The sequence below is a fragment of the Protopterus annectens genome, chromosome 11.part0 (assembly GCF_019279795.1).
Source record: "Protopterus annectens isolate FY-2018-M chromosome 11.part0, PAN1.0, whole genome shotgun sequence".
NCBI lineage: Eukaryota > Metazoa > Chordata > Ceratodontiformes > Protopteridae > Protopterus > Protopterus annectens.
In genome coordinates this window covers 388,912,875-388,934,193 of record NC_056745.1, presented here as the reverse complement: position 1 = coordinate 388,934,193, position 21,319 = coordinate 388,912,875, and the positions used below count along the sequence as shown (strand labels likewise).

At 41.0% G+C, this 21,319-nt stretch overlaps 1 protein-coding gene across 1 annotated transcript in view; it reads left to right on the top strand.

Annotated features, from left to right (window-relative positions):
• LOC122815409 (src substrate cortactin-like) overlaps positions 1–21,319 on the top strand; it is a 706,001-nt gene that overhangs the window by 498,853 nt on the left and 185,829 nt on the right. The window contains exon 11 of the mRNA XM_044087879.1: positions 6,866–6,935. Within this exon, the coding sequence (XP_043943814.1) occupies positions 6,866–6,935 (70 nt within the window). The remainder of the gene's footprint in view (positions 1–6,865; positions 6,936–21,319) is intronic.

Genomic DNA, 21,319 nt, shown 5'->3' with positions numbered 1-21,319 from the left:
AGTTGACCCAGTAGTATAGCATCTGGGAACATATGTGGACAGCAGTCTGGCCTTTGACCAACCTGTAGCTACGATAATGAGAAAATCATTCTGTGTCACCCAACTTATAGGTAAGGGTATGGTATCCAGGTTCAAGGAAGTTATAGTACCATTCTACTCGGCCCTTATCAGACCTACCATTGAATACAGTGCACCTTTTGGCATGTATCTAACCAGACACTTGCAGTTGGAAAGACCACAAATGTTTCTCACCAGGGGAATTCAGAGCATAAATACCCAGTCATACAGTGATCTGCAAAAGGCCCTGTCTTTGTATTTAGTCTCCTACAGGCTGCTGAGAAGGGATCTTTGCCTGGCTTACTGGGCTTTCTCAAATCCAGCCCTGATGGATCAAGACGTGCAAAACAAACATCACCAGACACTCCAGATAGAGGGATCTGAACTTCACTTGTGATGTAAACAGAATGTGCAGAGAGACAGATATGTGTCCCAAAGGACCCCTGCTCCCCATCCATGGAGTAGGCTCCCCATCCATGTTAAACAAATTTCTTCCCTGATCCTATTCAAATGAAACCTTGATGACTGGATGGGAAATTATAAATTTACCCCCGGTCTGGTCTCCATGTTCGTTATGGACCAAGCCCATCAGTGAGAAAGGTATTATCCTAATTAAGGCCCCCCTACAAATCCTTAGTTACTTCTCTACTAACATGCCCCTCCCCCAAATGGTTTGGGGTGCACAACTAGGTTTGTAAGGGCTCTGGTGGTCATTAGCCTAGTTTGAACCTATGAAACCTAGAGTTGACAAAATTCAGTACTGCAATATACAGATAATAAATATATGTATACATATATATATATATATATATATATATATATATATATATATACATATATATAAAATTAGATATATATGTGTGTGTGTGTGTGTGTGTGTGTGTGCATATACATATGTGTATATATACACACACACACAGACACACACACACACACACACACATATATATATATATATATATATATATATATATATATATATAAAATTAGATATATGTGTGTGTGCATATGTGTATATAAATATATATATATATATATTAGTAGGTCTGAGCATTTGACTTTATTCTCTTTTTCTTCTTCTCTTCTCTTCCTGCTCTTTTACTTGCTCTCTGCATTAGCCTATTTGCACTGTGAGAAGCTGCAGTTCATCTTGACACTTGTTACATACGTTTGCTATATACCATCCCTCTCAGTATTCCTTAAATTTACTGAACAGTGGCCATGCTAATCAAGCCATTGTATTTGTAGTAAAGAATCCTGACTGGCATTTGATATATACTTTTTGCCTCATGTGGTCTTGCTTTTGTACATACTAGTTTGTTTGTAGAAAATTTCCACTCTTCTGGTATCTCATCAAATTGTCATGTGCCCTGCAGATATATTTTACAAGATCTGCCAGCAGATGTTTCAGTGATTTTTAAATGATTCTGATGCCATCCGTGATGGAGGCTTTGGCATAATCCAGTTTTTCCAGCTGTGTTATAATGTAATTGTCTGTGACCCTTAACCTATCCTTCTCTTCTGCCTCATCTACCTTATATAAGTTTAAGCTACAGGATTTTTTATATATATATATATATATATATATATATATATATATATATATTTATATATATATATTTATATATATATATATGTCTGTATATATGTCTGTATATATATATATATATATATATATATACATATATATATATATATATATATATATATATATATAAATATATATTAAGTGGTTAGTAAACAGAATGACAATTATCTGTGGCCTCTTTAATTGTCTTATTGTTATCAGTGTAGTAATTTGCAGAATCTTTACCCATCGTGATGTATTGAAAGCTAGCCTTGTTGTCGTCCTTTCTATTGTTAACTAAAGGCTGGGTTCATAGTCTGAAATTAGTGCTGCACAGAGCTAACACCGCATAGGCAGACAACACAGTATTGGTAAACAAGCATCAGTAAACACATAGGAACAAACAGCAAGAGGAGAAAGATAGATGCACTTTAGGGAGATGGTTTGGTGAAGCAGAAACTCTGTAAACAAAGCAGAGAGATGTAGCTGACAGTCTACCAAACAAAGTAAACCTGTAGTATGTTATGGCCTATGAAATTAATTTTTTCCCCCAATATCGTTATTTGGATTTCCATGAAGAAATGTGTCAGAAAATGTCAACATGTAATGAGCGTAAGTACATACAGAAAGCTTTATTCATAGCACATTGAAGAGTTTACAGAAAAAAAAGAATTAATAACAACAACTATGTACACCGAGTACTAAGTGCCATCACGAGTTCAGTTAGTACAATGACAGTGTTACACAACCTTATGGTCTCAGGCGTAATAATGAAAGGAAAAACAATGGTAATAAAACTTCTCTTTATTAACTCAGCTTAATCTTAGATGAGTCTAGTTGAGATTATTGGGGTATGTGGTCAAAAAATGTATTTCAAAACTATGCATAATAAGAGCATTTGCTTTGGTTGCTAACTACTAACTTATGAGCCATTATGCATTTAATCGCCATTTGTTTAAAACTATCCCAAGATGCATTTGATCTGTCAAGCCAGTTTTGTGCGATGTATAGCTTTATCGATTAAAAAAAGAGTAATTAAGATATGAAGTTTTTGTTTGTGTAGTCCCATGGAGGATGCATAAGATAGCAAATTCCCAGGACACAGTACCCATATTTTCTAGTCTGGCCCTTAGTGAGCACCATAACTTATATGAACATTTACAACTCCAGAATACATGTAAAATGTTAGCTTTTTGGGCATCACAGTGTGGACAGTATGGAGAAGATGTGGAATAGTATTTATTGAGTTTGACAGGAGTTAAAAAAGTATTATTTACTATCATGAATTGGGTATACGTGAGTTTTTTTAAAGGAATTAGTTTCAAAGATAGCTGATTTAGTTGAGATTTCTGGTTATTTTGAAGTGCAGGTTGTAGATTGGACAAACAGTCTGAATATAAGATATTATCTTCATATTTAATAGCTATGATTAATTTATATATATTTGCCAGCATTTTCTTTTTTTAGTATGAACATATTCCATAATTCTTTACAGAGGTTTATGTTAATGTCATTTATCTTCAGGTCTCCTAGTAAGGCTGAGGTAATTTTTTTAATCTGTCTTAGTGTAACTAGATAGCTTTTAGGAAGGTTTAAGGCATTTCTGAGATCATTTATAGAAAAGTTTTTCTAATAATAAATGTCTAATATCTTTGTTTCTTTAATTAAGGGGTAATTGTTAAAGATTAACATAAAATTATTTAATTTAAGATTTGGATTGAAATGGAGTGGTTGGAAAATGTTAAAAGGGCTTTTTAGATTTAATGATTCAGTTATATTCTGCAAGATGGTTATCATATTTTTAGTCATTTAGTTTGATTTTACCAATATTTTCTTTATTGAGGAAGGTTAGGTCCTTAGTATTAATTTTGGAACTAATTATTAGATTATGCCATACTTTTACCCAAATAGGACTCCATTTTGTTTTTGTTGGGCAATAAGCAGATATTGCTATAATTCTACTAACATTTATTACATCATAACAGAGTGTAAAATCCGGGAGACCCAAGCCACCAATCTTTTTGGGATAAATCAATTTTTGTCAGCTAATATGCACTGATTTGGGCTTCCAAAGAAATTTAGAAAGATTTAAATTTAGGGTTTTGAAGAACTTTTTAGGCATTATTATTTCAGATGCATTAAACTGAAACAGTGGTCATGGTAATATATTCATTTTAATAATGGCCACCTTTGACAATAAAGGGAACATTAATTTATTCCATCTGAGGGTATCTTGTTCAGTCTTTGTCCAAAGTTTTAAGTTAGTCTGACAAAACTTTTTTGGGTCATGACAAAAAGATATATCCAAATATTTCAAAGTATCATTTAATTTAATCCCAGACTCTGGAAAATAATTAAGTTATAGTTTGGGTTTAAAGGAAAAGTAGATGATTTACTCATGTTAAGTTTGTAGAATTTATGATAGATCAGTATTAGGTAAAGTAAAATAAAGATAGAGGCTGTTAATGTAAATTTCACATTATTATAGGAAGGTAGTTGAAAGTTCTTTGAACTATAAGAAGAAAGAGCAGTTCTATATATTTATTAAATAAACAAGGGGACAGTGGGCATCCTTGTCTTGTTCTGTTAATAATTTTTATTGGAGGAGGAGAAGTAGTCTTATTTATATGTAAAAATGTGTGTGTGTGTGTGTGTGTGTGTGTGTGTGTGTGTGTGTGTGTGTGTGTGTGCATTTGCATAACGGTTTTTAATTGAGTTAAAGTTTGAGATAGACCAAAATATGGCAGTACTGAAAAAAGAAAGTCTAGGTTAAGTCTATCAAAAGCTTTAGAAGCATCAAGAGCAGGTGCGAATATTGAGTTGTTATTTTGCCTAGATAGTGAAATCATGGTGTCCAGGGCAATTGTGTGGTGATAGGTTTGTCTACCTGTAGAAAAGCTGGTTGAGAGAAATTATATTTGGTAATAGCGATTTCAGTCTATTTGCCAATACTGAGGCAAATATGGTAATATCTATGTTTATAAAGGGAAATTGGTCCATAGTTCAGTGGGTTATTAGTGTCAGTATTTTCCTTGGGAATAAAGATTGTTTGGGAATTATTTAAATATAGGTCCGTTATGCCATTTTCTTTAATGTAATTGAATAGACGCAATAGGATTTTTGAGATTTTTTTGACTAAAAGAACTGCTGTATAGCCATCAGGTCCAGGGGCTTTGCCCGCCTTAAGATTGCTAATAATGTAAAGTATTTCTTTTAAGGTGAATGAGCTGTAAGAAGGTCCTGTTAACTTTGGTTGAGTTTAGGAAAAGCTGTCTGATTTAGAAATTGATTGTTTTCTTTCCAGGTGAATGATCAGATTTGCTCTCTATATGTTTAAGAATAGATTTGTTCAAAGATTTTGAATAATCTCAGTATTTGAATTGTAAGTCTTATTTTGATATATAATTTTGGTTATTAATGGAGAGGCTGTGTTAATATTTATCATTCTTGCTAGTATTTTGATGGAACTTGTGTCCTTTCAGTGTATCTAGCTAACATTTTCATTTTATTGAATGATACTTGCCTGGTATAAAGTAGGTAAAAGTCTTTCTGGAGATCATTTATTTGTTTCTATATTAGAGCTATAATTTCTACGAAGTTTCTCTTCAAGCTCACTGATTCTTCCCTTCAGTGTTACTTCCTTTGATTTATCGATTTTTTTATATTCTATAAATTTCTTGACAGAGTAATGATGATATGGTCACCCATATTGCAGAGGAAGGTGCAGCAGGAGCACTGAAAGTTAATGCAGATTATAGGAAGGAAGGTTTATTGTTGGGTGGGTAAAAAGTCAATTTACAAATGCATATATACATTTTATGTGTATATATATATATATATATATATATATATATATATATATATATATGGGTCTACCTGATAACGCTGAAAGCTGAGAAGAACAACGAGATAACCGACACAGGAAGATCGACAACGGAGAAGACCGAAAGTTGAAAATCCCGATGCTGAGAACATCGACATGTTAAGGTAAGTGTGCGATAGGGACGGACGTTAGGGTCAGGGTGCGGGTAAGGTAAGTGTGTGATAGTGACAGGTTTAAGGGTTAGGGGCAGATTAAGTGGGTTAGGGTGTGGGTAAGGTAAGTGTGCGATAGTGACAGACTTAAGGGTTAGGGGCAGATTAAGTGAGTTAGGTTTAGGGTGCCGGTAAGGTAAGTGTGCGATAGTGACGGACCTAGGGTTAGGGTTTGGGTTAAGTTAGTGCATAGATGTGTATGTAAGGTTTAGTGTAGGTTTGTAAGGCTGTTGGTGTGCTTGTGTTGTGTGTGTTTTTTTCGGAAAAAGTATTTGTTTTGTTGATTGTCGGGATTGTGGTTTGTCGGGCATGTGAAGTTTCGTGTTTTTGAACTTTCGGTTTTGTGGTGTTGGTTATTTTGTTGTTCGTGTTTTGGTGTGTCAGCGTTATCAGGTAGATCCATATATATATATATATATATATATATATATATATATATATATATATATATACAGAAATATGTATCTATCTATATATGTAGACACACACATTTATCTGTCTATCTATATGGGTGTGCAATAGGCAGTCAAATGATTGCAAGCCCTTAGTCGGGTTGACACCATTTGGTCAACTGAAACAGATGGCAGACAGGTGTGCGAGATTGGTAATCCTTGGGTTGAAGAATTATTCCCTTTCCCTGAGATTGGGTAGTCTCAAAATTAGTGTATATATAATTAATGTGGTGTGGAAGGTGCAATGGTCTTGCACCCCCCCCCCCAAAAAAAATAAAACTAGCATTTAATGAAGTTGTTCCAGCTGCATTGTGATTGATTCAGAGATGTGTAAATGAGCTGTTAATGACCTTCTGTTCCATGCAACTCTTGCATGTCTCTGATTTGTTGGTTAGCTCTGTAGTACTAATAGAGCTCAGCAGTTACACTGTGCCTCCACAATGTGTTAGCTTACTACTTAACTTCTGCATGTAATAAATCGTGGTTGTGCTGTTGTAAGCCTTGGCTTTAATTAGAAAAACTTTGTGAAAATATTGCTGCTATTAAATTATAAATAAAATACTCTATGTTCACCTCAGATTGATTCCCAGATTGCAGCTGGATGCATTGAGACATTAAGCAAATTATTTGTTTATGTATCTTGGTTTCCTTTGAAGAGAAGTTCTTGCAGTATGTAGGCTTTAACTAGTTGATGTTGAGTTTTATTATGACAATTCTTATTCTTTTTCATCTTTTTCTCTTACGTTTTTTCTAGAGTGCTGCTGGATTTCAAGATATGGAATCTCCTACATCTTCATACCAGAAGACTAAACCAGTTGAAGCCAGTAAGTGACTACTGTCCTGTTTCTTTTCTCAGATAAAGCATGACCTTTAGGAAAGCAGTTTGTTGTTTAATGTCCTTTGACTTTAGTAGATGAAGAATCATGGAATCAATTTGTGTTGGCTGTTCACGCTACGCTATAACTTATATATTACTTTGCACCAAGGTGTGCAAACAGTTTCACAATAGAAACACACCCAAAATAATTGACTCAAAAAGTCCGCAGACATGAGAAAACAAAGGTAACATCATAAGTTAGATAGAAAGCTCCAAGCCAGAATACCGAAAGCTGAGGTATGCATCAGCATGCACTCTGTAATACTGCTTTAGGAGATTGACCAGAGAAATTAGTGCTTATGTAGCTATTTGACCCAGTTACCCATTAGCATCATGTTTTACAAGGGGCATGTTTATCACTGTGTCCAGAAAAGTAAGAGAATAGTAAAGGGTTTCAGAATTACTGTGGTATGCTATAAACAGCACTGAGATACAACCCCAGCAGCAAATTGTTTTATTACAGAAAGGTATTGAAGTGTATTTATCATTGCTAGGGGACACACCCCCTCAACAGTCTCAACCTGCGCAGTCTTGGAGAAAGGCAATATTTGTTTTTATTTAGAAACCAGGAGTCTCTTATTTTGGGAGTCTGTGCAACATTATAGTTACAATATTTTAATATTAGAGATGTGGAGACGCAATGGGACTTTTCAGTTTCATAAATACTGTCTTTATAGAATATATATTTTCTGGAGTATTTTGAATGATAATTGTTTGGCAAATAAACATTTGTATATTGCACTTGCTTTCTGCTGCAGCAGTTTATCCTTCAGAAGATATTCACATTTAATTTAGAAGTTATAAATCCTTACTGTACTTTTTCTTATTTATATGCACAGACATACACATGCACACACACATATATATATCTGTGTCTGTGTATTTATATTTTTTTCTGATTCACAAATGCAGTGTTTTGATCTGCGTATTTGCTTCAGTATACATTATTTATATTAACTGGCCATATACTTGTTAAGCTGCAGATTAATAGAGATTCTCAGTGTAAGTGCAACATTATGTTGGAAGTGATCTGCATTTTAGAAACAATCTGCAGACATGCTGAAACATATACAGTGTTTTTAGTTTTAGTTTGATACTAGCTACAGGGTTCTAATGAGAGCATTAAGATGTTTAAGTGTTTTCATGGAGGGCAGTCCCCCTGAACCCCCCCCAGCCAAAGGAGGGCAAGCCCCTTACATATCCAAACATATATTGAATCAACTCCATGGTCACATATATGTAAACTAGGGAAAAATCTCCCAAAAGAAAAGAATCACTGCTGGTGTGTTTCCTGAGTGTGCTCTGGCAGGTATTTCAAAGGGAAAGCAGCATTTAGGGAGTTCTACTTTGCCCTGTTAAACTCTGCCAGTCACAGCCTCTCCAAGTTGTAACTCAGTGAGCAGTCGAGAAGCTGTTTGGGTTGATACCATCTTACAATCCAAACGTTAACACAAGGCAGACAGTTTTAAGCACATGAATATTTGTTTTTCTCTACTGTTTCTATTTTTTCTCCCACTGTACATCGCTCCTTCAAAAACCAAGGAGCTGTTTCTATGCAGAGGCCAGAGAAAAGAAGTTGCATTATAAATACACACTAAAACAGAACTGATATTTCTTGTTGTGGTCTTCTTTAGAAATAATCTGGAATATAGTTGGTGGAAATGAAAAGACAAGATAAATAAATAAAATGCATATATATGTATGTGTGTGTATATATATATATATATATATATATATATATATATATATATATATATATATGCACATAGGATATGTATTGGGATATGACCATTGTTCGAGAAGTCTTTCAGTGAATTTGCTTTAAAGCATTGAGACTCAGATATAATTTTCATAGGATCATCACCAACCTGTAATACAAGGTAGGGTAAGGCAATGACAGAAGCAGAGAAAAAGAGATGAAAGTTTGATAGAAGGGGTGACTGTGGAGGAAATATGGTAAAGTAGCCTCCAGGAATTTGCTAATTCTAACACAATTAGGGAATAATGAATCTCTCTCTCTCTCTAAATAAATGTATGTGTGTGTGTATATGTGTGTGTATGTATATATATATATGTATATATATGTATATATATATATATATATATATATATACATATATATATATATATATATATATATAAACAAATGTGTATATATATATATATATATATATATATATATATACACACACACACACACACACACACACACACACACACACACGTATATATATATATATATATATATATATATATATATATATAAGGGAAGGCCTGGATACTATTTTTTTGTAGGAATTTAGTTTTGGAGTAAATATAAGGTACACATCCATCCATATGGGGGGTATGTTATAGGTCATCTGGCAGTTGGCACAGAAGATTAAGGAGCTGTTAAGGAGCTGTTTCCTGTGGTCCATTGATCCAGGGTTTGATCCCCTCAGCCTCCGTTGCCTAACTGTGTGACTCTTAGCAAGTCACTTAACCAGGTGGCCCTCCTGGGCTGAGTCAGAAGTCAGTGGAGATCTACCCTGGTAAACAAATGCAAATAAAATAAATAAGGGCACTTCCCCCTCTTCAAAAAATTGCCAATAAACTCTCTTTTGACCCAGTGCTATACATTCATATAATATGCATACATATGCATATATGTATTATGTGTGTGTGTGTGTGTTTGTGTGTGTGCATACATATAGACAGATAATATTATGTGTGTTAAATGGTAACACATTGTGGCAGTTGTATCATAACGTTGCAAAAAGTGACATAATGTAAATAACAGAAATAAAGTTAAACAGTTATTTCATTATAATGGTATAAAAGAGGAGGTCTGTGGCCCTGTTAGTTAGAGAAGTTGGACCCTTAATGAAGGGAAAGCTTATGCTTGGAACAGCAGTTCTGGGGTGTACAGTGCAGCAAAGGAGAAGACATTCCAGAACAACCTGAAGAAGCCTGTCTCTAGGAATTCAGGATGAAAGAAGATGGTTGAAACATGTTTGGAATGTATTAAAATTGCTTTTAGAGAGTGTGTTTTTCTTTGTGTGACTCGTAAAACATGTCCTTAATATAGTTTCTGTTGCCTCAGCTGTATAGATAAGACTCTCCTTGTGTTCAGGTAATCTTAATTTTATGGACTGGTAGTCTGTGCTGCATTATTATAAGTGTGTGTGTGTGTGTGTGTGTGTGTGTGTGTGTATATATATATATATATATATATATATATATATAGAGAGAGAGAGAGAGAGAGAGAGAGAAGAGAAGAGAGAGAGGGAGATTCTGTATTGAAATGTCAAATTTAATTAACTCGGTGTTTCAGTATATTACCCACACTACATATAATTTCACTGAAAAATATTGAAATTAAAAAAAAAATTCCTGTGATGAAACAGAGAGGCTTGAGGATATTTTCTCTGAGATTGGTAAAGGTAATGTGTCCACCTGTCCATTTTTCCTTCAGATGACCTCTCTTTGATTTATAATGACGAGCATAGAGTTACTTCATGTTCCTATTACACCTCCAAAGAATTGCCTTGTGGTGGGGTTGTGATAGGAACATGAGGTTACACCCTCACAGAAATACCTTGAAGTTTACCTGAGGAAGATGTCTGAAGAGTTCTGGAGTCATCTCATTGATGGAGTCTGTTACCAAGAATGTTTTTAAACTTTTTGGAGACACCCTGATTCTACCCCTTTGACACCTAAGAAGGTAGATGCCCTTTCAAAGCCCCTGCCTGAGTACAGCTCTTCAGCAAGTATCCTTGCACTGACTCATTTGTGAACTCTTTGGTGCATCATAGGTCCTAGAGAACACTATATTTGTACTCGGCCACCTAAAAGAGAGTCCAAAGCTTTGAGTATATGTTATAACAGAGTGCACCCCAATGCTGTGATGGGGCTAAGAGTCTTCAGCTGTTTGTTTCACCTGCCTCAGTCTGTGGATAAGAGCTTAAACAGGTTATTGTACACCCATTGTTCATGGCATCCTATGTGGTCATTACTTTGTTCTGTATAATTTTGACTGCATGGTTTCTATAGTTAGAGGCACGGGCTTAGGTAAGTGTCTGTTATGGGTGGCATAGCTGAAATTGTCTTCAATTAAGGAGGAACTCTGGAACTGCATTTTGATGGTCACTTTGAGAGGAATGTCCTCTTTGATTTGGTCACTCAAGACCTTATTGATGACCTTCTAAAAATAAAACTGGCCTCATCTCTGTGGAGGGCCTTTATGGCCCCTTCCATCTTCTTCTTCTTCTTTTTCAGTGTTTAGACAGTCACAAAACAGGAAGAAGCATTCTCCATAGCTGATAAAGGAGTTGAAGTATCACATACTCCTGCTTCCTGCGGAGTTGGCCACGTTTTTCAAAATTATGACAGTGCTGCCCATATTGCCACAACTCTCAAATGATGTCTTCTGGTGGTGTGTAGTAGTAGAGAGGCTGATGCTCTCCATGTTTCACTGTTGCAGTCATCACATTTGGGTTATCTGCTTGCAGCCGGCCTGATTATCAGAGTCTTGGGTCCTGCGTTGGTTGCTGTCTCATCTTCCATGATGTCAGGAAGTCAGAGGTATAAAGCATGCAGCCAACGCCATTACATCAGTTTTTCTTGCCATGCGGTGCCCGAAGCAGAAGCAGTTCGCAAGTGCCGGTCGGCCAACTCCTGAAATTTTCATTTTCGAGTTTCAGAACTGAAGTCTTCAACTAAAGCTAAGTATCCTGTTGGGGAAACTTTTCCTTGCTCTAAACCGATGTCAGTAAAGTCAATAATTGTATTTCTTGTGGAAAGCAAATACCTCATAAAGATTTTCATTTGTACTGTATTCCTTGCCTAGGCCCTGACCACGACGTACCTCGCTGTCAGTTTTGTGCCTTATTTAAACTACAAACTATTTGTCATCAGTATATTTTCACTTCTAAATATTTTGGTACTCGGTTCAGTTATCCAGATATGTCTTCGGTAAGCCACCCGACTACCGACATTCCGAAAAAATGCAGAGATAAAGACAGAGACAGGCCGCCTAGGCCCAAAGCTGCCGACAATGCTTCTCCTAAGCTAGTCGCCAGTTCACCGGTACTCAGTGAGGCGCTTTCGCAGCCTATAATACCCATTACTTCAGATTCGCAGACCTCTACTGAGACCCATTCAGAGTCCGGTATGCCGCAAGATGCTTCAACTGTGGAACCTGCGGATGTCTCTACCTTGGATGGGTCCGGAGCTGCTTTGCAGGCACTGGCTTCTGAGGGTATATTTAGGCCTACTGACTTGCATATTAAACTAACGCCATCTTCTTCTTCAAGGCCTAAAACTCAAACCATACCTAGGAAACCGACACCCAGACCGCATGGTCAGGCCTCTATGCCTAAAAAACAAATTATAAGAATGGCTGAAGACCTTATTACTTTAATCAGGGGAAGCCAACCTTCCCCCTCTAAGAGACCTAGGACTGAATTTGCTTATGATACTTCTGACCAGGATTCTGAAATTTCTGTCTCTTCTGATGACCAGGATTTACCCTTATCCACCTATGAGGATTCTGATGTAGAAGACTCTATTCCCTTTACTTCTCCCCCAGAGGATTTTTCGTTTGGTGAAACTTTGCATACTCTTACGGAGCATTTTCACTGGGAAAGCCAGGATTACTCTGATTCTAAAAAGAGGCTTAGAGATTTCTTACTCCTGTCACAACACAGGCCTTTAGCCATCCCTCCCGTGCTGGACATTGTTGACAATGCCTTTTCGGAATCTAGCTTGGCCCCTGACTCTTTACCTCCTGCTCCCAGAAAACCTGATAGATATTACAGGGTTCCTGATTCTCATAAGTTCCTTTTTAAAAATCCTACTGTGGATCCTGAGACCATTTCACAGGGACCCAAGGGTATTAAGGCTACTACTGTTAAAAATCCTACCCCCTCTGATAGAGATTCCAGGGCCGTGGATAGATGGGGTAAGAAGGTATACACCTCTGCAACCTTGGCCATCAGGGCCTTAAATTGCCAGTTTCACATGTTAAAGTATCAGCAGCATATTATTGGATTGCTTAAACAGAAAATTATGTTGATTCCTGATTGTGCTAAAAATAAGGATTTACAGGATTTAATGCATTCTGGTGAACAGGTTGGAAAACATACTTTGCAATGCAGTTTTGATTCACTAGAGGCATCATGCAGGGCTGCTGTCACCGGGTCTGTACTTAGAAGGCATGCTTGGCTTAAGGAGCAATCTTTGCCAGATCATGTTAAAACTAAATTGCTGAATGCTCCCTTAAATCAGGACTGCCTATTTGGCAACAAAGCAGAAGAAGTTCTTAAAAAGATGAAGGAAAAAGCTAAATCTACGCAAACTGTTAAAGATTTCTTACAAGTGCAGCCTCCAAGATTTAGTAGGCATTGGCCCTCAGAAAAGTGGTCCTTTCCTGCCTCTTCCAGGCCTTCTCAGTTCAAACCCAGAACCAGCAGAACAACGAGGCTTCAGTCCCAGGGTACGCACAGGACTAAGCAGTGGGGGGCTCCCACTTCCAAATCAGGGAGTAGTAAGATTCCCCCCTGTGATAAGCTGTCTCAGTGACTTAACTTTAAAACTTCCAAGCACTTCTCAACTGACTGCTCCTTTAGGGGGAATGATTGCTCTGCAAGCAAAAAACTGGAAACTAATTACCCAGGACAAATGGGTTTTAAACATAGTTTCCCAAGGATACAGATTTCGTTTCCTCACGTTACCAACCCCAAACGGTTAGCCAGATCTACCCCCAAATCAGTGGGCAGAGGCTCAAAAGCAAGTTCTCTCTCTCTTAAGATTAAAGGCTATTCGGACTGTACCAGAAGAGGAAAAGGGACAAGGTTTCTACTCAAGACTTTTCCTGGTACCCAGAAAAGACAACTTATGGTGTCCTATCCTGGACCTTTCTATCCTAAACACGTTTTTGGTGATTCCAAAATTCAAAATGCTAACTCTTCACCAGTTGCTTCCCATGATAGGCAAAGATGCCTGGTTGGCAACACTGGATTTAAAGGAAGCCTACCTGCACATCCCAATCAGGGAATCCTGCATAAGATACATACACTTCAAATTAGGCTGCATGCACTATCAGTTCTCTGCACTGCCCTTTGGCTTATCTACTGCACCCAGGGTATTCACAAAGTGCCTAGCTCCAGTCATTGCATTTTGCAGGCAAAGAAATATTCAAATATACCCATACATGGGCGATTGTCTAATTCAGTCAGAAAGCCAGGACATACTTCTGAATCATCTGGCATTTGTACAAAAGGTGCTAACTTGTCTGGAGTACACCATAAACGAAAAGAAATCACAGCTGGTATCCTGTCAGCAAATTATATTCCTGGGAGCAACCTTGAACACAACTTCCCAGATGGCTTTCCTCATGCCAGAGAAACAAATTCATTTGACAACTTACTTTCAGACTAGTGGCCACAAAAACCCTGCTATCTGCAAGGCAAATACTGCAAGCCTTGGTGTTCATGGCCTTGTGCATTCTACTAATTCCATATGCAAGGCAGCATATGAGGAAACTACAATGATATCTAAAAAGCCTATAGTGTCAACATTCTCAGGATCTAGAAGCAATGATGTTATGTGATCCTATCTCGCCTACATTCTGACTGATGGGTTCGGAGCCGATCCCTCGGCTCCGACTCGGCACGCTTATGCCAAAGAGCGAAGTCTCTTATTGGCTGAGCTTACTATATCCCAGGATGCACCACTACCAGTCCCCCAGATCTCGTTTGCCGCTAACCTGCGAAGACGTGGTCTCGAGCTGGCTGAGCTGAGTAGTAATTTTACTAACTTTTTCTGTCAGTTTTTTTGCTGTCTTGTCACCAAAAGCTGTTTTAACGGCTATTCTTCACTTTTGTGTGTGTTTGGAGTTTGTTTAAGACTTGTTGTGTGATTGGGTTGAGTTTGGTAGGCCTCCTTCATCTTAGGGCCTTCCCGGTCAGTCAACCCTCTTTAAAACTTACAGGGTTTCAAAGTACCCTTGTTATTTGCAACGCTTTTAAGCGATTACTGTAACCTTTTATTAGGTAGTGTCAAACAGAAAGTCAGTTTGTATTTTTCTGTCAAGATTACTCAAATTGTTTTACCATAATGTCTCAAAATCCTAGGCCTTCAGGCTTTAAAAAATGCACCAAATGCAATTTCAAAATGTCCATCACAGACGATCACTCGCTCTGTGTGTATTGTTTGGGTGCAAAACATTTACAGGAGTCATGCAGCGTGTGTCACGCTTTTTCCTCAAGGGTCCTCCAGGAGAGGAAAAATAAACTGATTCTTAAGGGGTTAATAAAACCTTCTTTTGAAGAAGCCTTGGCATCCTCTCCTTCTCCGGCTAAAAAGAAAAGGGCGTCGGTTCCGACCAGTCCGTCGGATCCGACCGCCAAAAGACATAGGCAGGCCTCTCCTTCGGCTCCAAGGACTTCGGAGCCGAGGATGGAACGGTCTGCCTCAATGCCACCAGTCTCGACTCCTCTGGCTTCGGAGCCGATGGCTGGGGCATCGAGAGGCGGGTCACCTTCGTCGGCTCCACTGGTCTCGGAGCCGACAAGGGTCGCCCGCTCAGACACTTCCTCCTCGGCGCCGAAGTCCACCTCAGCACCGATGGAATCTAGTGTGTGTATTCCTTCGGCGCCGATAGTCATCGAGTCGCCTCGGAGCCGGTCCCCTAGCCCTTTGGGACCGTTGGAGAGGCCGTCTCGAACCCGTTCAGTTTCCTCTCGGTCTTCGAGAATGTCGGATTCAGATATAGACAGGGTGCTCCAGTCCCCAGTCTTCCAAAAATTTGTTTCGGTTCCGACCCAGTTGGCTTCGGAGCCGATAACCCTGGCCCATCCCATTGCCATTCCTCCTCCGACTGCTTCGGCTCTGTCGGAGCAGGTGCTGTTGGAGCCGGTGGAGATCTTAGGGTCGGCTCCGACCCTTACTCCAACCCGGGCTTTCGGGTCCGAGTTTGGTACACGGACTTCTTCGGCTGGACCCGGGGGTGATGTTTCGGGACCTATGCTTTCGGTTCCGAGCCTCCCCCTCGGTGCTTCGGCTGCGGGACTTCCGTCGGCTATCATGGCTCCGGGGACCGGACACTCCCAGGATTCTGGGGGTCCGGCTTTCAGAGCCATGAGGAGTGCCTTGGCCAAGTCTTCTTTGGCCATCTCTCCGGCTTTACCGGCACCTTCCCTGGGCGTGGAGACTGGGTCTTTGGCAGTTCCCCTGTCCGTAGACAGCGGAGCCCCTAGGCCTGAGGTTACCCCCATTGGGGGTTCCCCTCCTCCTGAGGGTTCTTCGGAGTTGTCTTCGGAGGAACCCCCAAGGAAGAGATCGTGCAAGAGGAAGCACGTGGACTCCCCGAGTCTATTACATCGGACACTGATCTTGATGATGCAGAGGGGTCCCAGTCGCCCTCGGATGATGTCTCATTTGCAGACATCTTAGAGATCCTCAAACAACGAGGCGGCTGGATATCCAAACCCCCCTCTGCCGATGAGTCAGTGCTGCTCAAGGCCTTTGGGGCTCAGCCCTCCGCCTCCTGGGTGTCTCCGCCCTTCGACGAGCTTCTGGATTTAGTTTGTCGGAGGGCGTGGGAACATCCAGATACCGTGGAACCAGTCCCTTCTCGTCCATATAAATTTTTGTCTGCCCCACCCGAGAAGGAGTTCCTTACTAAAGGCGTGGCTGTAGATGCCATGGTGGTGGCATCTGCTACACAACAGGACGTGGCAGAGGCTTCAACGTCCGTCCATCCTCCTAATAAGGAGTCTAGGAGCATGGACAGGTACGGGAAGCGCACCCTGACTTCAGCGGCCTTTACTTTAAGGTCTCTGAATTATTTGGCACATTTTACCAGGCTTCAGAGGGATCTGGTCAAGGAGTTGTCAGATTCCCTCTCGGGTAACCTACCTGAGCAGCTAGCCCAGTCGGTTAGCTCTCAGTTGGCTATCCTTACGTCAATTTCTAACTCGTCCATGAGGCTCATTTCCTATGCGGCAAGGGCGGGTAGAGCGGCAGGCACAGGCGTGGCTCTTCGGAGACAAGCCTGGCTCCGCTTGTGTCAGTTCTGGAGGCCTTCAAGTCTTCCTTCGCCGCGCTCCCTTTGATGGGTCCTCTTTGTTTGGACCGAAGGTTAAAGACACCCTTACCCGCTGTGAGCAAGAGGGAAAAACTTTATCTGCCGTAGGTGCCCATTATTCCACTCCCTTTCGGCCTTACCCCAAGGCTAAAGGAGGGGGGAAGATGTGGTTCCGCAAATCTCGTAAGTTTTTCCCCCAACAGCAGGAAGATTCCCCTTCCAGAGGCAGAGGACGGGAAATTTTTCTGGGAGACGCCGTCCCAGAGGCGGCAGAGGGCCCCGCAATTCTGGAGACCGCGAGTCCTTTCGTGGCTCGTCAGCCTCCCACACATCATGAGGGATTGCCCGGCTGTGCTGCTCGAGCCAGTCGGGTGTCGTTGCCAAGCACCTAAAAGCCTGGGAGTCAATCACTCAGGACAGATGGGTGCTTCGGATCATTGCCGGAGGTTACACCATCCCATTCACATACTCTCCCCGTCCAAAAATCCCGGACCCACCACCCAGTCAAAGGGAAATGGCAGCCGCAGAAGCTTTAAAGCTGCTAGAAAAGGAGTCATCCAACCGGTCCCCACAGACCAGATCGGATCAGGAAATTACTCCAGGTTCTTTTAGTGCCAAAAGACAGGGGACCTGAGACCAATATTGGATCTCAGCAGACTGAACCAATCCGTCACGAAATCCAAATTCGAATGGTCACGTTACAATCCATTCTCCCATTGTTGGAGAAGGATGTTTGGATGTGCTCCATAGACCTCAAGGACGCCTATTATCACATACCGATACATCAGGCGTCCAGGAGGTATCTGCACTTCAGCCTGGGAGTCAGTCATTACCAATTTTGTGCTCTGCCCTTTGGTCTCACCACAGCCCCCAGGGTGTTCACCAAGTGTTTGGCAGTAGTGACGGCTCACCTGAGAAGTCTTGGATTCCAAGTGTTTCCCTATCTGGACGACTGGCTCCTGACTGCCACCACCAGGCATCTACTAATGGACAACCTCAAAGCCACCATCTCCCTGGGTGCTACCCTGGGGATTACATTCAATTGGTCAAAGTCTGTCTTGCTGCCCTCTCAGCGCATAAGGTTCATAGGAGCAGAGATAGACTCAAGATTGATGCGCGTCTTTCTTCCTGCCGAAAGGATCCAAACTTTACAGGGCCAAGTTCAAGCTCTGATCTCGAGATCCAAAGCCCCAGCCAGGATGGTTCTACAAGTTTTAGGTTCAATGTCTGCCACGGTTCTTTTAGTTCCTCTGGCAAGATTGCACATGAGGATTCATCAGTGGCTATTGTCAACTCAATGGTCCTTTCAGGATCTTCCCCTCAATCATCACATCATGATTACGGAAACATGCAAACGGGACCTTCGCTGGTGGCTTCAGACATCCAATCTAAATCAAGGAAGCCCCTTTGTTATTCCCTCTCCAGTGGTTACCCTGACGACAGATGCCTCCCAGATAGGGTGGGGGGGGCATTGTCTGGGCAGGTTAGTTCAGGGCTCCTGGCTTCCAGACGAAGCTCTTCTCCACATCAATGTGTTGGAGATGAGGGCTGTACTTCTATCCCTACAGGCCTTACACAAGTTTCTTCCTCAGGGCATCATCGCCATCCACACAGACAACATGTCGGTGGTCTGGTATCTGAACAAACAAGGAGGGACCAGATCTTACCCCTTTGCAGAGAGGCCATGAGGGTGTGGGAATGGGCGGTAGCTACCAACCGCTTCTTGGTAGCGACCCACATTCCGGGGAAATCAAATATATTGGCAGACAAATTGAGCAGGACAATTCTCTCTCCTCACGAGTGGTCCCTAAACGAAACAGTAGCAGCTCAGGTTTTCAGGAGATGGGGGACGCCGTGCTGCGACCTATTTGCAACTCCACTAAACACCAAGTGCAAAAGGTTCTTCTCCTTGACTCCACATCAGGGAGTACCAGCTATGGATGCTCTAGCACAACCTTGGCCAACAGGGCTACTTTATGCCTGTCCTCCGATTCCACTTCTCTCCAAAGTCATTCAAAAAGCTTCTCAGTTGGGGTCCGCAATGATATTGATTGCCCCATACTGGCCTCGTCAGGTATGGTTTCCTTACCTGAAGAAATATGCAGTGGACGATCCATGGACTTTAGACCTAATTCCGGACCTGCTAATTCATCAGTCGGGACAACAGCATCAGTCCCTTCGATCTTTGAAGTTGACAGCTTGGCTCCTCCACTTCCGACTTTAGTCAGAAGTCACACATTAGACCCGGAAGTTGTTCACATTTTATCTTCGGCCCACAAACCCACCACTAACAAATTGTACCTCAGTAAGTGGAAGAGGTTTGCTATCTGGGCTCAACTCAAGGGCTTAGACCCTATCACTGCTCCTATCCCAGAGGTTTTGAAATTTTTAACATCCCTATTTAATCAAGGATCTTCTGTCTCTACTATTAAAGTCCAACTAGCGGCAATCTCTAAATTTCACGAGTCCATGGATCCTCCATTGATGAGCTGCAGACTATGCAAAACTTTCATTAAAGGTGCGGGTCTGTTGAGACCCCCAGTTTCTCATCCTGCGCCTCCGTGGGATCTAGATTTAGTGCTTCGTGCATTGACATCTTCCCCTTTCGAACCGGCTGCTACATGTGAGTTAAAATATCTGTCTTGGAAAACTGCTTTCCTAGTTGCAATTACTTCTGCAAGAAGAGTTTCAGAGCTTCAAGCCCTGTCCATTAAACCACCGTACTTAATTTTCCACAAGGACAGAGTATCTCTTAGGCCTAATCCATCCTTTGTCCCAAAGGTCTGTTCTAATCTTTGTCTCCAACAGTCTCTAGAGTTACCAGTTTTCTTCCCAAATTTCTCCAATGAAGCAGAATACACTTTCCATAAATTGGATGTTCACAGGCAATTACGCTTCTATTTACACAGGACTCAGCAACTTCGTAAGTCAGACCAGTTGTTTGTGTCCTTCTCAGATAATAAATTGGGTCAAACCATCACAAAAGCTACTATTTCCAAATGGATTAGAGATTGCATAACTCAGGCTTATTCTTCTTCAAATAAGCAACTTACAACATCTATCAAAGCTCATTCTACCAGAGCTATGGCTACTTCTATAGCTTTTCATTCCAAGCTCGCTATATCGGAGATTTGTGCTGCGGCTACTTGGTCCAATCCGCACACTTTCATTTCCCACTACAAATTGGATGTGGCATCTAAAGGACGAGCATCATTTGGTTCCACGGTACTCAGGAGTGTTTTCCAGTGAGCCACCCAGGATTCAGGTGCTAGGGACGCTGTCCCATCAGTCAGAATGTAGGCGAGATAGGATCACATAACATCTTTTAGTTATGTACTCACCATAACTTCAGATGTTTGGGATCCATCTCGCACATTCCTAATACCCACCCTCCTTCCCCCTGCCTTGGAGATCAGAAGAGATTGAACGGTTTTGAGTTCTACTGTTTTATCTTGTTTCATTTGACGATGTTATATAAGCAGGGCGTGCATGTGTGCATGTATGCGGACAAACTAGATCTGGGGGACTGGTAGTGGTGCATCCTGGGATATAGTAAGCTCAGCCAATAAGAGACTTCGCTCTTTGGCATAAGCGTGCCGAGTCGGAGCCGAGGGATCGGCTCCGAACCCATCAGTCAGAATGTAGGCGAGATGGATCCCAAACATCTGAAGTTATGGTGAGTACATAACTAAAAGATTCCTGTCATACCTTGCCTACGGTTAGAATTCCTTTGGTGGGCAGAGGCCTGCCATCAAAACAAGGGACTGCCATTCACTCTACCCCCTGCTGCCCAAACACTAACAAACAGATGCATCCGACTATGCATGGGGGGCTCACCTGGCAGGGAAGTGCAATCAGGGCAAATGGAACCCAAGTCAAATGCACCTGCATATCAATCAAAAAGAAATGTTAGCTGTACAGAATTCTCTGACAGCCTTCAAGGACCACATTCTTCCAGGACAATTATTAATGGTAAAGACAGACAACACCACTGTTATGTGGTACCTAAACAAGCAGTGGGGTACCCATTCCTACCCCCTCTGAAGACGAGCCATGGCTCTGTGGAACACAGCCTTGAGCTACCAAGTGCATCTACAGGCTCAATTCCTGCCAGGAAAAGTAAATACACTGGCAGATGAACTAAGCAGAAATCTCATGGACCCACACGATTGGAAACTGGAACCAAAGACTTTCAACATGTTGATAAACAAATGGGGGAGCACAGATATAGACCTGTTTGCCTTCCCCAGAACTACCAATTG